Below are 16809 nucleotides of genomic sequence, written 5' to 3'. Positions count from 1 at the left end.
GTGCACAGATGGAAGGTTGACAGGAAGGTAGGCCATCCAGTTATTTTAGCGGGGCCGAGGCAGATAATTGGTCGTGCTTTTTACAGCGCCACGGCTTTCATAGATGACATTTTTTTTATGTATTTATTGTCAAAGCATTTAATGTATTCATTGCTATCGGGATGTTAAGAACATTCCATGGAATATAACAAAAGGTGTTTCTGAAGTGAATTACCTACCCCACCTTTAAGGATGTATTAATACAAATAAAACACATTCAAATAATTGCCTGATCTGCAAAATACACTCTAAAAGGTATCAATTTTCACTCTGGTACTTTTGAGTGGGTATTTGCCATTTAAGATATCGAGAACAATGTGGGAAACATATTTAGCACTTGCTTGGGAATTTCCAATAACTTTTAACTGAATACCACGGATTTAGTCTAACGCATAAATCCTCCAACCAGGGGGATGGTTGAGGTTACAGATGAAGGCTATGACAGTTTTTCATGCTGTTTTTCCAGTCATGTGACTTTTATCGCTGTGCAGACTCTGCTGTGGCCTGACACATTCAGCTGATGCTGTACTGTTAGAGTACTGCCTTCGACATGCTCTCCCCCCTGATTACTTCAACCCAACAGACACTCAAAGCACAGCTGTTCCGTTCCGTTAGATTTAACACAAAACATATCCAACATTTTGCAGCAGTTTACAGGCATAATAAAGATGATGTTAGATATCTACAGCTAAATTAAGAGCTTGTTTCCCCAGATCCCCCGTGACATGCTTCTGGCAATGGGTGTTAATTGAAAAGCAATTTACGGAAACAGATGGCAATGTCGCTTTGCCCAATCTATTAAATACCTGGCAAACCAAGGAATATCCTACAACTGATACAAAAACCTATAATTTGATTTAACAACGCATATTTTTACTGTGGAAAGTCTGTATTTCAGAAAATAGAACAAAACATGCAACATCACAAAGCACGAGTTGCCATATTCAAAGTGAATGTTTATTTCGATCATTAATCAATTAAATTAAATCAATATAACATAAAGGGCAAGAACAACCTGAAAATACTTGCATTTGTGAAGCTGTAACAAGCAGATGATCGCTATTCTTGCTTGATTGACACAATCTAATCATGACTTAACCGATTGCTTGATTATCAAAATAGTTTCCGATTAATTTAATCGTTTAACCTAGTGATGTTCTACATAACTCCTGGATAGATAAAATAATATATGAAAATATTGTGTATATATATATATATATATATATATTTCTACGTATGGCCTTTTCTTTTGCAATGTGATTTGAATGCCCCTGATATTCGTTAGGAAAGATAACAACACATGAATAAAAAAACATTTTTCTGTAGAAGCTGTTGTTATTTCAGCTGCCTAACGGACAATTTCCATTTACTTTCCTATTTGCTAATTATATTCAAACCAATAAAAAAGGTGGTTATGAAACATATTTGAATACAGGTGTGACGGATTCAATCTGGTACATTTCTGGCGTTGAGGGTCCAGCTTTGGAGAGATTTGGACCGTTTGGTTTGGTTTGGCTCCGGTCCACAGAGTCTAAAACAACCGTTCACTGACCTGGCAACAACAATCCCACACTGCAGGCAGCTGTGTGGTTATGACACTGTTGCGACCGCTGTGTGTGTGTGTGTTTTCTCTCCATATAAAAACGGTGGGTCGTCTTACGTACACGGTCTTATCTCACACGGCAGGAGGCTGGAGAGTTTTGACACCACTGGTATGTGCATACGTGAGATCCCTCGCATAAAAGGCAGCCGGTTCAGCTGAGGTACATCTAATGAGAATGAATCACAGCAAGCCTGACTCACTACAGTGCAATATTTAATTAAGGTCACTGAGATAAATGGATTTAATATATAATTTAACTCTTGGAGAACAATGTTCTTCTGGAACAGAGTTTGGGGTTCCAATAAATGTAAACAAATCTGTATCGGTTGTTATTTTAAATAGTCTGGGAAGTCAAGAAAGTATATCAAAAACATACGTTCGCAGTTAATTAGGCACACATAGCTAACGCTTCACTGTATCATCCTTTAAAACGTTTACAACTTATCAATTCTTTTCAAATGTCTTTGTCGATTGAAAGGAAACTGAATATATTTTGGGTTTGATTGATTGGTGAGGCAAAATAGTATAATAAGTCACTTGAAAATTAAGAATTCTATGGAAGATATTTTCATAATATACTTCACACAAATGATGAATAAAAATAAATAAATGCAGATTTCTCTTTTGTGATTTGTCATTTTTGGAGAAGGCAGATAAGAGCTGGAATCGACCGAGGACATTGAGGTTATCTTATGTGGTACATGACTAGCGAATCAATAAGTAAAAATAGTTGAAGCTAACTTGCTAAAACAAATAGTTGTACAGCAGATATCCACTATCCAGCCAGCACCAAAAACAGCAACCTCTAAATGGTTTAATCAATGAAAAATGTACACTAAAACCTAAATGAAGGTCAAATGTATTTCAGGACTTTTGTATATTGTTGAATCCATTATTCCACAGTGTACTAAAGCAGCTGACTCAACAACAGTTTTTCTAAAATATTTCCAACATCAGCATCACTGCAAAGTTGACCTTTAACTTAAGTCCGTCTATAGACATATCTGCTGTCTCTTACACAACAACCCAGTTGTTTTCCTAACAGGTTAAACTTTAGTGAGCTATAGGACAGGTTTTGTATAAGACCCTCAGATAAGAGCACAGATCATGTGTAATCCACACAGACCGGTTCAATTCAGATTGTTTTGTCTGTTGCTGAGAAACTGAAGTCAGGAAGCCAAAAGCACACAGTCCAAAAGAGACCGGTCAGCAGTGAGCACTTCGAATCATTAGTATACTGATAGCGGCAGCAGAAGTGATTTTTTTCTTTTAGATAATAAAGGATTCCTGCTCTTTGTATTATTTTGTTTTCTCTTTCTTTAGCCAGGAAGGTCCCATTGTATTACAAAATCCAATCTTCGTGGGAGATCCATAGAGTACATTAGTATATTGTTAAATGCATTATCTAATAGGCATGTAGTGCTAGAGGCTGTAGCAAGACAATCCAGCCAGGACAGTTATTTATAGTACATTAATAACTTCCTCTAAGTCAATGTTGAACGTACTTTTCTCAAGAGGGCTTTTACTTAAACTCAGTTCCAATACTGGCTTGGTTTCCTTTCCCCTGCATACTTCATCATACACCTTATGATATTATTTCTGAATTGCATCTCATGTTTCAATCATATTATAAATGCTGATTTGATAAATGCAAAGATATTGTTATAAAAACTGCAATCATTATTAGATGTGTTGATATTGGCAATGTTGTAAGACTGCAGCGAACAATTACTTTTTACTAGCCATTGAAGTGCCAATTGTTATTGCAAAAATAGGATTAATGTTCAGTCCACAAAAGGTCTAAAAATAGTGAAAGAAATCATATGCTTCGGTCTTTTAATTGCTTCTTTTTTTTAAAGTTAACATCCATATTTCCCTATTAATATCATATATAAAGCTGGAACAATGGAACAGTATTTTTTTCTAGAAATTACTCAACAATTGATCGACCGATAATATAATGCTTCAGTTCCAAAATGCTGCAAAACCATCTTCCAATATTACTTCCTATGAATTATTGACAGTGATTTGTATGTATGCTTTATAACGTCAATATGTAGTTACTACAAATGTTTACGTTATACGTGGGCACCCAGCACCTACAGTATATTTGTAATACACACTTCTGCCCATTATACACCATATTTTAAATCAACACTTAAAACTCACTTTTTCTCTCTGGCTTTTGTTTATTTATTCATTTAGTTCTTTATTTTAATATTTATAACATCACATAGGATTTCATAAAGTATTTTTAAAATAGTTTATACATTATTCGAATATAGGAATATATCCATTACAGTTTAGAAACTGAGGTAGTTACTATAGTAACGCAGTGTAGGCGGAGCCGTGACGTCATCTTCAATAAGCGCCCCAAAAAACAACATAGCCGTTAGCTCTTAGCACTCTTCATATCTGTTCAGAAACTAGACAAAAGTTAAACAAGTACAAACCACAGACTGCCTGTGTCATGGCGAATACAGTCGCTGGTTTATTTATGTCTGTATAGGCCGTTGTTGTGAGTGTGGACGGTCGGAGCATATATAACGTTAGCTTAGCCAAGCTCCATTTAGAAAACACGCATTTTAAAAAGGGTTTTTCGCCTGCCGTCTGTCTACAGACTTGTCAAAGCATTAATTCATGGTTTTTACTAACCGGTATCAGTATGTTGTTACTTCGGCATCATTTTGAAACGTGTATTACAATTAAATCACGGTAAAATATGTTCATCTTGTTGTTGTTGTAGTCCCCTTGCCAGCGATTCTCTCTCTAGTTTAGCATACTCAGCCCGACTCAGCCTGGTTGTTCCTGGCCCTAGAACCACGATTTAGTCGGGCCAGAAAAAAGGTGAAAAAGTAGCCCCGGGCCAAAACTAGGCCAAGTGGAAGCGCAACCAAAAACGGGCCCCGCACGGCTCGGCACGCTTAAAGCGAGCTACCCGCTGCAGTGGAAACACGCCATTAGGTTATCAGGGGAGTGCATCTGACGAAGAGATAGGTTGTTGTGCTCCCTATCTCTGTTTCTTATCCTATATCTAATAGAACTGCTCGGGTCTTGATAGATTGAGTGGGGAAGTTCATGAGATCTTTCTAGAGGGTTATCAAGAATAACTTTTATCCAATGACCTTTTCCCTCTCTGTCTGTGTATTCTCTTGTTCCGATTAACCCAGCCAAATCTTTTTTCTTGTTTTGTATCTATATCTACGCTGGGATCCGGAATCGAGGCTGATCCTCTTGCTGTAGTCCTGTGTCTTGGATCCTCTATCCTGAGTTCTGGATTAAGTCGTGGACTTCGGGTCGTGGCTGAACCTGTCTCTGCGGTCCTGCCTTGGGTCTCGTCATGTTGCTTCCCTGATGGCTTCCTCAGGATTGTAGCTGACATCCTCGTGGATTCATCTTCTTATTACAGACACATGCATTTCCTAACAATCGGTCTATATGCTGTAAAATGTATTATCTCTTCGATTTACACACGGCATCTATTGCACGTCTGTCCGTCCTGGGAGAGGATCCCTCCTCTGTTGCTCTCCCTGAGGTTTCTCCCATTTTACACTTAAACTGTGGGTTTTCCCTGGAAGTTTTTCCTTGTACGATGTGAGGGTCTAAGGATAGAGGGTGTCGTTTTTCTCATACTGATATTCTGAACAATCTGTGCTGTTGTATTTGCTGTAAAGTGTCTCTATTGTAGGCTATTTTTATTATTTGTACAGCACTTTGGCTCGACCAAAAATCGTTTATAAATGTGCTATATAAATAAAACTTGATTTGATACACCATATGAAGAACAATCCGTCCTCATTCAGGGAAATGGCCGGACACGATTATTCAATGAGCAGAAGATTTCAAATAACCCAGAAACGAAAGTCAGCCTATCCAATCCTTTAAAACGACGTGTCTGACACAATTATTACACAGAAAATCTATTCACCAGCAAAAAGCACAGACAGAACAGATTAATGGCAAACACTGTCTGCCAGAAAACACCAGAACATTCCTGCACAGACAGTTTAATACAACCGAGCTGTTGGAGCATCTGTGCAAATGAGGAACCTTTCCAGAAACAGTATGAACAGAAAATGAAACGACCGGCGACAGTTCAAAAGCTCTTTCCGACAAAAGTGTGTATTTTTACTCGGTTTTGAATTATCAAAAAACACTCGTCTTACAGTGTGTCTTACAGTCTTGGATGCAAAAATAAATAAAAAATACTTGTATTCGACAACAATATTAAATGTCTGCCAAACTGATAACAAGTGGCATTATTCAGTTTTGCTTGTAAAACCTATAATAAACATAAATATTTAATTATTCAAGCCAGTTTTCCCCTTTTCTGTCTCCGAGTGATCTCGCTGAGCCTGTGGAGGTGCCACAGATGTGATGGAACTGCCTCCGTAGCTAGCCGTTAGCCGCTAGCTCCCAATGAACACAAATAAACTAATACACCTTTTAAAACAACCAATGTGTACTTCAATGTTAGCCTCTAAACCAAGACACCAATATAGCACGTAAATTCAAAACAAACACGTAGGAAATATTTTGTCATAAAAGACAACACAGAGCGTCAGACACAGTTAGCTTTAGCATGCTAGCAGCTAGCTTCTGAGATGCTGTGAGTGAACCAGAGGAAGCGCTGTTAGCAAAGGGAAGCTAATCAGTCAATATCTTACCAGGTCAAAACAAACAGCACCGCGCAGCAAGATGCATTAATTTCTTGTTTGTTTTCTGTAGCCGATGTCTGGAGAGACGGTGACTTCGATGAAATCAGTTAAGACGGTGCAGAAATATCGTCGGGAACATTGCAAAGACACTCGATAATAATATGGTTCCTGTTTCTTTTGCTCGGATGCCCGTTTGCAGGTCGTTGCTTAGCGAGTTTGTCTCTACACACCCTCAAGGGACGAACCTGCCAAATACTGGCCCCGCCTCTCTCACTAGCAACACAGCGGGGGACGGCTGCCAAATACTGACCCCGCCTTGCAGACAGCAGAAACGCAGACGGTGGCATTTATCAGACACAACATATGATAATTAAGCATCAAACATTCATCTGTTTGCTTTTCACATGTGTATTTACTACTACATGTAACGTTTGTTATGTAACATTCTGTTTGTAGCTCATTAGTATATTTGACATCTTCCTACGCATTTAGTATTGGTCACGTGCAACATTCTCTTGCACACTATTTGTTATTATTTGATTGTTGATGTCTTATTCATATTGCATTGTTAAATTAGCTTGGGACTAAACATTTTTATTGCCATAACGACACTGTAGCTACTGTGCACATGAAAACCAAACCTTTGAATCTTGAAAATAATTGTTTCTTTAATTATCTGTGATAATGATTTGTGTTGTCGTTATTGACTAGTTTAATCAACTCCATTTTTATGTCACAATTTATGTAGAGTAGGTAACCTAAAAAAGTGCGAGCAAGACCCCTTGTGATGAGAAATGGTATGACATATGTTATGTGTTATGTTAAATACATTCTATGGAAAAAATCGTTATCACGCCCAGAGGAAAAGCTTTTTATGGCAACCATGTTATAGGTATTGATTGACAGAGGGCATGGCATCATATTGATTCCAAATTTGTATTAACACCGAATTTCCCCTATATTTGGATTAATAAAGGGGCTTCTTACCAATTATTTTTAGAAGAACGCATACAGTTTATACGCAATTGAACTTGTTTAAAATTCTCAAAATTCTAATATAATCAGATAGAGATAATCTTCATCTCACCGTCTTCATCTGCAGACGAGTTTGCTCAGCTGCCATAGTGACATCAACATTTTAATATATTAAGATATCGCGAAAGTGTCTTTATGTCAGTCTTAAACACGCTTTGTGAGGCTTGGTTTTGGTTCAACTGAAGTGTGTACTTACCTGAACCCTTTTTAAAAAAAAATTAAATATTTGTTTATATTGTGAAACTTCGCACCATTCTATGATTCAAGATTTGATCAATGCACAAATATCATTTATGATATTGACTTTAGAACATATTATTATTTTTGCCTTTTTGCCCCCCAATATGCAAGTAGGAATTGGTGTCCTTCTTTGTATGGAAAGTGACTTTAGAATCGTTAATATGCACAATCATTCACTTTTAAATCCCAACGGCTGAAATGTTTACAGGTAAACTATCCCTGCATTGTTTACTGTAAACATGCATAATAATACTGTTGCCTGCTTTTCACATGACAAATATCGGTTGGTATTTGCCCCCACCTGGTGGACTGCTTGTCTCACAGCACTTGATGTTAAACATCTTCCTCCTCACACATCGGAAACAGAATTGTATGATTGTACAAAGTTACTTCAGTGAATGAATGCAAACAGGAGCTGTTCTATAGACACTTTATTGCTCTGTTTATTGTTTTTACACTCAATATTTTCCCTTGGGTCAGACCAAACACTCCCCCTCCCAATTTCTGTTACCAAACCAAGTTTTAAATAGCAAAAACATAACTAATAATGCAGTAATACAATATACACGACACTATAAAGTCTTAAGGAGAAATCCTTCTCACTAACATATAGGCTATACTGGTCCATTTACAAAATGCTTCTTTATATATTGTTCACATAAGATATAAAACAAGAGAAATGCACATTCTTTAAAATGTAAATAAAATGTGTTGTTTCTGTATATATGCAGATATATATTTGTGTGTGAATTCAGTTCCATGGCAACAAATCAACACCCAGCAGTCTATATAATAACCAAGTGTATCAACAGTTTACAGAATAATAACATGTTTCGATTGTTCAGATCTAATAAAAGAAATAATATGTAAAAGAGTATGAACAGCAATGTAGGATTTTAAGAGACAGTTGCACTATATTTTGTGATTTTCTATAGATAAAATTACTAAAATATATATAGAGGAGTATTTTAGACGCCTTCAAATGCTTTTGTTCATACCAGAATGACACAATGTAAAGCCTATTTTGAAGGATGAGTTTGAACATATTCTGTATAGTGCTTGTTGTCAAAAGAAACCCCAAAATGAATCAATCCTACACAGTCGTGTCCGGGTATCCCCTGCCAGATATAGCTTATTTATCAGAATTGCTTTTTTAGTATAATTATTAATTATATGATACGCTTTTAAAAACAAATGTGTACTCCAACCCAGAGACTGTACAAATAAATGGCACACACATCTGATATTTGTATTTTCATCTACTGAAACTACACCCTGCCGGTTAGTAAGATAATATTTTACACAATGGGCGCCGAGGGTAGATCACCTCTATCTGACTGAACAATAGAAACGTCTGTATTATAGGTAACTGTACACTGACTGCCACTGCTCTGTGAATACAGAGAATCACATTGAGAAAAGTTATGGCTACATTTTGACTAAAACCTCTTAAACGCCAGATCCTAAATGTTGGCATTGTACAAATGTCCTACCTGTCATACTGAATACAGAGGATTGAAAAAAGCAACATTTGAAACACCCCCACTGTGTTTTCTTAAGGAAAGTTTTCCTGTTTCTTCAGAATTACACATTCTTAACTTTGTAAGAAACCTAAAATCAAATCCCTTTATGTAACAACTGAACACAAATGGTGGAGTCTCGTCCACTTTTGGACAAGTTTAACTACAGTTGAAGAGACTGGAGTGGTGAGTGACTGTAACTGCAGTGATGGCCGACTACAACGAGCCCAACACCATATGTATATAAGAACTAAGGATATCTCTTAATGTGCTTGACAGGTCTCAGGCAGAAGAGGAAAGAAGTACAGTTTGATTGTAGATAACATCTTGTACTCCGCAAAAACAGTCGTGGTGGTACTATCGTCTTTTCTTGTCTCACTTGATCCATGTGGGCTGGATGGCCGAGGGTTTAGGCTTCATACACCCTGAGGAAGAAACAAAACATAGTTATTTGTTGTGATGAAATACTCTTGATAAGCGTTTCCTTTAGCTTCCTTCTAGCGTGCTCCATTAAGGTGTTTTCCTTTGGTCTCATTTCCTTGTTATTATGTTGTTGTGTATGTACGTGGAAGGACATACATTTAATCAGTCTGTATCCAACAGAGTCCCTGAGAAAATGTTATATTTGCTCAATAAAATACAGCTAACCCTGACTTCTGACCTCCCTATGATTGAGGAAAGGTGAGAGGAGATTGCACTTCAACTGGTCTGATTATATGAAACAAGGTCAAGGGTGCAGCATAGGCCAAGGAAGACACCATAAAAGTTTGAACCAGATTCTCAACAGGTGGAAGGTACACACATTATTTTCACAAACAGCCTTGGTGGAGTCTGCTATTTTGCAATCTGCAGTGCATGCTGAATAGAGCTAAATACAACAGCCGGAAAGACAAATCAACATATTATAATTATAGGATGTAAAATAAAAATGCCAGGAATTAAAACTCAAACATACAAAATATTGTATCTAGTTTTGTCGTGAATTATGAGAGTTTTACCTGTGCTTGTCCTTCCAGATGCGGAACCACTTGACCAGATTCTTGGTGCTCTGAAGTTTGGGATGAAGACAGTACTCCTGCCCTTTGAACCGAGCCACGTTCTCCATCGTCACACTGAGAGGAAACAACAACCAACATATGTTAAAAAGAATACTATAAATGTTATTATTAAAAAATATTAAAATAATGTTTAACCTTATGCATTCCCATTTCATTCAATGTAAGGTTCAAGAGGGCAAGATATTTCTTTTTGTATTCATGTAAGCCTTCTTCAAAGGGAGCTTAACATCTCAAATAATAACACAATGTTATACACCATTATTCTACTAATAACAGCCAAAATGTCAAATATTCACTCATTAAACTGGGACAGCAATATATGCTTGCTACCGTAAAAAGATAAGGTAATCCTTAATTTATAAGTGTCACAACAGGTACATTTGCATTGAATGAATAGTGCAACAATGAGAGAATAACAACATTATAATGAATTAGTAAACTGTTGAAAACCAAAATATATTGCATTAAACATCAAATCTAAATGGTTTCGCATGTGATGGAATTGCACAGGTTATGACATAAGTTATATGTTTAAGAAAAGAAAATGTAGAGATTAAACAATATAAATTTGAAATTCAGTGCAATCATTCGGCTACATAAGGTAGTTTTATCAGGCTGCATTATATGTTTGGAGTAATACATAACCATGTAATCTTAAACAGTCTGAGAGAAGTCTGAGTCCAGCTACAGGAGAAATGTTTTTGAATGAATTTCAAAGAACCAAATCAAGTAGAAATACAGATTTAAGGGGGTATTTAAATGATCTGAAAGGGAATCTGATTTACTTTGAATAGAGGCTTTCAAAACGTAGCACATTTGACATGTTTTGCAGCAAATCTTAGATTCAATTGTAAATCGCCCTCAATAACATTCCGGCAGTTAAAGGCCCTCCCATTGAAAAGCACAGGGCCGACAGCCACTTGGCAAAGCAGTAATATTATGGAGCTGCCACTTAAACATGTGACATCCAAGCTCATTGAATCAGTGGCTCTGCTAAAGGCAATGGTAGAGACAGTCTGCCCGCATGTGGCATATTCAGGCCAAACAAGTGAATTGTGGGAAAAACACCCAGCATGCCGTGGGGCCTCTCCATCCAGTGACACACTCAAAGGCTCGCCAAACCATGAATGCTTAATAAGTTGACTGGGGGAGAAAAGACTTGTCTCTAAATAAAAACACAGCATTCAGTGGTTATAAGGTTTTAAGTTAAAGAGTTTTGCATCTTTTCTCCTGCTCATTCAGTGCCTTTGTGTGGGTTTGAGGGGCAGCGGTACGTGCTTTGTTAGTGAAGAAATGTGCTTTGAGTGCATGAGAACATTAAAGTGCTTTTGCATGCCAATGGACTCATATCTGCAAGGCTGCAATAACAAACACACACAGGATGTTTATCCATCGAGAGGGGAAATGTAATCCTCATTACTGCTTTAGTTCCTCCTCATTGTCATTCACCTGGGTGGCTGACTGCAGACACTGGCTCTAATTTGGTCTGTGAAATGTTTCATGAGCACAGAGTCAGGAGGTATAGCTAAAGGAGGTATTTAAGGGCAAAAGGGAAGAGAAAGAAAGTGATCTTTACTGGGGTATTTCCATTTTCTGTTACTTTAAACCACCACTTCACCACATTTAAAGGGGAAATAATCCATTTATTTTGAATCAAATGTATTAGACAGCTGCAACAAGTTACTTTGCTGTAACAAACATAAGCTTCACCTTCATAGCAACAAAATAAAAAAGTTATACATATATAATATAATATGTATACACTCATTGACTATCCTGCATAACTTTTATTCGATAAAAAGTGAATTTTGCTGATAATACTTTTACTTCTCTAGAGATTGAAGGGCTTGTTCTTGTAATGTTAGTATCCATTAATAATGTAAATAATAGAGGCATTATTAGAGAGGCAGCGAGAAAAACAAAGGGCACAATAACAAAAAAATGTGATAGGAAAAAGAAAAGATGGTGAATAATGTTTTGAAAGAGAAAAGGTAGTTAAAAGACTGATTGGAAAAGAGAAGAAAAGAGAAATTCGGAGAAAACAGGGACACTTTGTGGCTCCGGGCTTGTGTGCAGTTTGGGGAGAGGGCGCTCTGAATGCCAAACTGAGCTCGGAAAGCCAAACGGCCGCAGCAGAGGCCAGAGAGGGACTCGCTCGCTCGTTTATCTCCCGCTCTCTTTCTTTATGGAGCTTTCCGGAGCCCGCTAAGGTTTGTTTTTCACCCATCTCATGCTAATAGAGGCCTTAAATACTGGCTGTGTCGTGGGGAACACACACACACACACACACACACACACACACACACACACACACACACACACACACACACACACACACAATTCTAGCACCGTTTTGTTAGCCCCAACACAATGATTACCCAAACTGAATATTTGAAATAGTCTCATAGTATAGTTTGACTAAGCACATGTGTTTATTTATAAAAAAAATGTATATTCATTTTAAGAATTTATGTTATTTCAGGGCATAGATAACAAGATGAAATTTAGTTAAAACTATAAATTTAAAAGCAGCAAATGAGAAGGAAGAACACATAAATAAATAATAATTATAATAAAATAATATAAAAAAATGAACATAGATTTATTGTCAATTGTATAGTTAATATCTTAAACATTAGGAGTTAAGTCAGTGCTCAGTCTAAACATGTCATCATAAAGTCCAAACAAAGATTTCCTTCTCTTACGGGCTCATGGTGTTGACCTACATCCTTTCCTTGGACACTTATTTAAACATTATAATCCACTTTAATACATTACCCTAAACAAGTCTTCACTTTATAATGTAATGATGTACAGAAATTCATTTCTGTCCCGAAAACAAACCAAAACAAGATATATTTCACATTCTCAGAATACGGTTCTCAATGCTGTTGACCACATCGTGTTCTCTCTGTGGTTTTGTAACTTGCCAGCAGATGGCAGCAGAGTTTTGTATTTAAAAACATAACACGGTCTCCAGGGAGGCTGACATAACATCCCATCTGCAGCTCCTCCATGAAGCTTTGACATGAAACTTCAAATGAATCCCTCAAGGAAATGACAGTTTACATTTCTAGTTATGTTTGAGACTCAGCTCGCAGGAGATGACCCAAGATCATTGTAAAAATGATACTATAGACTGTATATATAAATAATTGTAAAGGTTATTTATTAAAAGTTTTCTATCTGAGTGCCGCAGGGGGGTTTGAGTTGGAATCCCTCTGGAGGAAGAGACCAAACAATCAAGCTGGTTTCCACAACGTTAACATTTAACATATTAGCTGTCTGTCTGCTCCAGCTCTGATTGTATGGGTCAAAGGTCAGACAGCAGAGTGAGAGTATAGGGGTATGGATCAACAAATATGCTAAAACTGCACACTGACCCTGCCATTGAGATGCAATAATTCCAAGAAACAAAAATAGAGGGGAAGACAAGTGAACACATCAAATATGTTGGTCTTTATTTTATACTCGATATGGCACAATGTACCAAATAATCAGTTTTAAATAATGCTATTGTTGTTATTTTTATTTATACTGTTACTTACATTTCCATTATTATTTATATTCTAATTAGTCTTGCAAAATCTTACCTGTCCAATCCTGGATGTTTACTCTTACGTAATGAATAGAGGTTTATCACATCTTATCGTATCTCACCAAAGATGCATGTGTATGTGATGTATACATTGAACACAACATATGAGTAGTATGATATAAACGGTTTGATATTCTATCATTAAATGCCTGGAAATTCCACTAAAGCTCGTATTAGATTGTCATCTGTTTAAAGTTCTTGAAAGAGTTGTTTCTTTTCTCCCCACATTTCCAACGTATAAATACTTTCATGCTCCTGACAGCATGTGTATGTCTAAATCACCAGTTAGTCATCACACTGTTAATACTCCTAAGTGCTTTGAGCAGAGTGTTTTGATAAAGCCTGTACGGACGCCAAATATTCTTATGGCCTTTGCACAGTCACGGTTGTATACTTGAGAGACAAACAGGTTCAAATACTGTGACATGCAAGTGCGTGCCAGCACAGGGACGAAGATTTGGAAGAGAAAAGGTGGGAGGGGAGTAGAGAAAAACAAGCATAGAGAAGATGGGTCATGATCGTAGATAAAATCATATAAAGGACTTGAAGAATAAATAGAAGAAATAAAAGGAAATGATGAGAGAAAGAGCTTTACAGAAAGGAAGAATGCGAGAGTGAAAGAGATGAAATGTCTCACTCACAATATCATCTTCTCCTGGCAGAACGGGTGTTTGGGTTTGATCTCCAGCTTCTGCACATCCTTGTATCTGATCTTTGGTCCCTTTCTGGTGCACTTGCACTTGTAGGCTGCAGAGAAATCAAACACACACAATTCAGACTGACACAAGTAACACAATGAACTTGTAATACTGGGGGTTTAAAACATAATGGAAACTGTCTTTTGTTCGACAAATGAATACAGTTAGACTAAACACTACCTCTCCAGACAGGAGGTAGGTGTGATTTGACTGCAAATGCAAGTGGGACCGTCAAGGGGAGATTGACAGAACCATTATTTAATCATCAAAGGCTTTACAAAAACTGCTTCTAACAAAATAGTACAATAGGTCGCATTGAAACATGTTGAAAAATAAGAATAAATACATAATTCAAGGCGGAATGAGAATTAGTAGATTTTTATTCTAATTTGTATGTAAAATGTTTGTTTAAAGCCACTTCCAAATACATGTTTGTCCAATTATCACAATAGCAGTGTATCCAATGCAGCAGTTCACACTGAATGGATTCAAGGTAAACCGAGAGAACCTGTGGATTGAATTTTACTTTTGGGTAACACACCTCTTGGATATTTGTATCTACATTTGTTTCAGCCTAACACCTTCCTGCAGGTTTCAAGTCATTGTGACTTTACGCTGCAGAATAAAGGCAGAGGAAATGAGTTTTTCCTGGTTGTATATCTGTGATGGCGGGTGATGCCCTGGATAGTCCAAGGTTTCTTTCATCCATCACGTCTAACTGTCCTCACCCCGACCACTAAATCTGTCAGGATTCGCACAGACACCCCGGACTACACACACTCATAATACTGAAGGTTATGTATCCATCCTGTGTGTTATGGTTTCTAACCGTCTATAACATTTTGGTATGAGCCTCTTTCTTCTTGACTGTATATCCTGCCATGTAGTTAATACAGAGTAGCAGAGTGAAAGTTATTGGTTTGTTTGTTTCTGCTCAACACTATGAAGCTGGTTGAGTGCATTTGAGCAATATCTGCTTTCAAAAGAGCTGACAAAGACAGACAATTGCCCTTGTAAACACATGCATCGTTTTTTTCCTTAAAAGTCGTTGTCTTCCTCTATGTATATTTCAATAACGTTTAAGTTTAGCAGGTGTTTTAAGCTCAACATTTATTTTTCATTAAATATGTTATTCACAAAAAACAACAGCCCCCCCCCCCCTCCACATGGCCCCATGAAAACTGGCTTTAAAGTTTCTCTTGTCCTGCCAGAGAGGTGTTCAGGGGGAGAAAAGGCTTGCTGGGTCAAGGCTCATTTTGAGACCATAGTTTTCAAAGTACAATAATATGATGTAACCTGTGATATGGTATTCATAATTACTTTTATAAAAGTGTATGGTAAAATAAGGCTGTTCAAAGAGTGCTGAATTACAAGTTTGCATGCAGCAGGTGGCATATTATGAACATAAAGTGTTTTTGTGAGCACAAGTATGCAAGTGAACACACCACTGAGACACTTAAGCTAGGCTGTTGTTTTCCAAAACTGTGCTGGAGATTTGGGGATCTTTGGCATCAACTTTACTCTTGTTTTAGAATAACTCTGGATGGAAAGACTACTTGTAAACGTTCATGCACACAACAACAAAGTACATTAGGCAAATCTGTCTCCACCCAATCTTTGCTAGTCAGGTACATCACCACATCTTCCATCCCAAACACCTCCAATTAAAAACAAATATAAACTTCTACTAAAAATGAACAAAAATAACTTACCTTCTGCGCTAAAGACGTATAAGGCCACCACTAACAAAAGCAGCACCGCCGTGCACCGATGCATCTTCAAAGGTAACAAACAAACACAAATGTTTCTTTAAAAACAAACTCCTAAAACTCAGATTCCTCGAAAATCAATCTACAAAAGTCTTTCGAAATAAAATCCACATGCAGTGTCTGCTGGGGTGCAGAAGTGAAGGAGCTGAGGAGGTGCTTTCTTTCAGTCTCCTTGGAGCTGATCGGAACTCCGTCTGTGCGTCCTGAGCCTGGATGAACCTCCTGTCTCTCTCTCTTCCCCTCTCTCTCTCTCTCACGCCTGCTCTTTTAAAAGCAGCTCGCTGTCACTTCCTCATTAATATGCACGGCCAGACAGCGAATCAAACACTTGTGGCCGGAGAGGGAGAAGTGGAGAACATGGAGAGGGACAGAGGGAGGTAGGAGGGGAAATGCGCATATTGTTCCCCAAAAAGAGGGTAGAATGACGTCTGCTGTGGTGGACCAGTTTATGTTGTAACAGATCCGCTTCTGTCCTGATTAAAACTGACGGTAACCTTATCCGGAAGTGGAGTAACGTCATAATAGGAACATTGGCTACATTGCACATAGTTTGAATGCAACAACAACGGAATGTATTTGCTCTATTAGTTG

General features: G+C 37.5%; 2 protein-coding genes across 4 annotated transcripts in view; both read right to left on the bottom strand.

Moving 5' to 3' along the window:
• The window catches only part of fam13b (family with sequence similarity 13 member B), a 98247-nt gene extending 91711 nt beyond the window's left edge, over positions 1-6536 (bottom strand). For all 3 annotated transcript variants that reach the window (XM_034092881.2, XM_034092880.2, XM_034092884.2), the window contains exon 1: positions 6310-6536. The gene's annotated coding sequence lies outside the window, so the exon portion shown is untranslated. The remainder of the gene's footprint in view (positions 1-6309) is intronic.
• A 1453-nt stretch (positions 6537-7989) lies between these two features.
• On the bottom strand, positions 7990-16509 carry cxcl14 (chemokine (C-X-C motif) ligand 14). Its single transcript, XM_034093584.2, has 4 exons — positions 16162-16509; positions 14393-14498; positions 10094-10207; positions 7990-9520 (listed from the first exon to the last, which is right to left on the bottom strand). The coding sequence occupies exons 1-4, from the start codon at positions 16223-16225 to the stop codon at positions 9505-9507; spliced, it is 300 nt and encodes a 99-aa protein (XP_033949475.1). The 5' UTR covers positions 16226-16509; the 3' UTR covers positions 7990-9504.
• Between the last annotated feature and the right edge of the window lie 300 nt (positions 16510-16809).

Source organism: Pseudochaenichthys georgianus, chromosome 10 (assembly GCF_902827115.2).
Source record: "Pseudochaenichthys georgianus chromosome 10, fPseGeo1.2, whole genome shotgun sequence".
Classification (NCBI taxonomy): Eukaryota; Metazoa; Chordata; class Actinopteri; order Perciformes; family Channichthyidae; genus Pseudochaenichthys; species Pseudochaenichthys georgianus.
The sequence above is the reverse complement of the archived record's forward strand: the minus strand, read 5'-3'. Positions and strand labels throughout refer to the sequence as shown.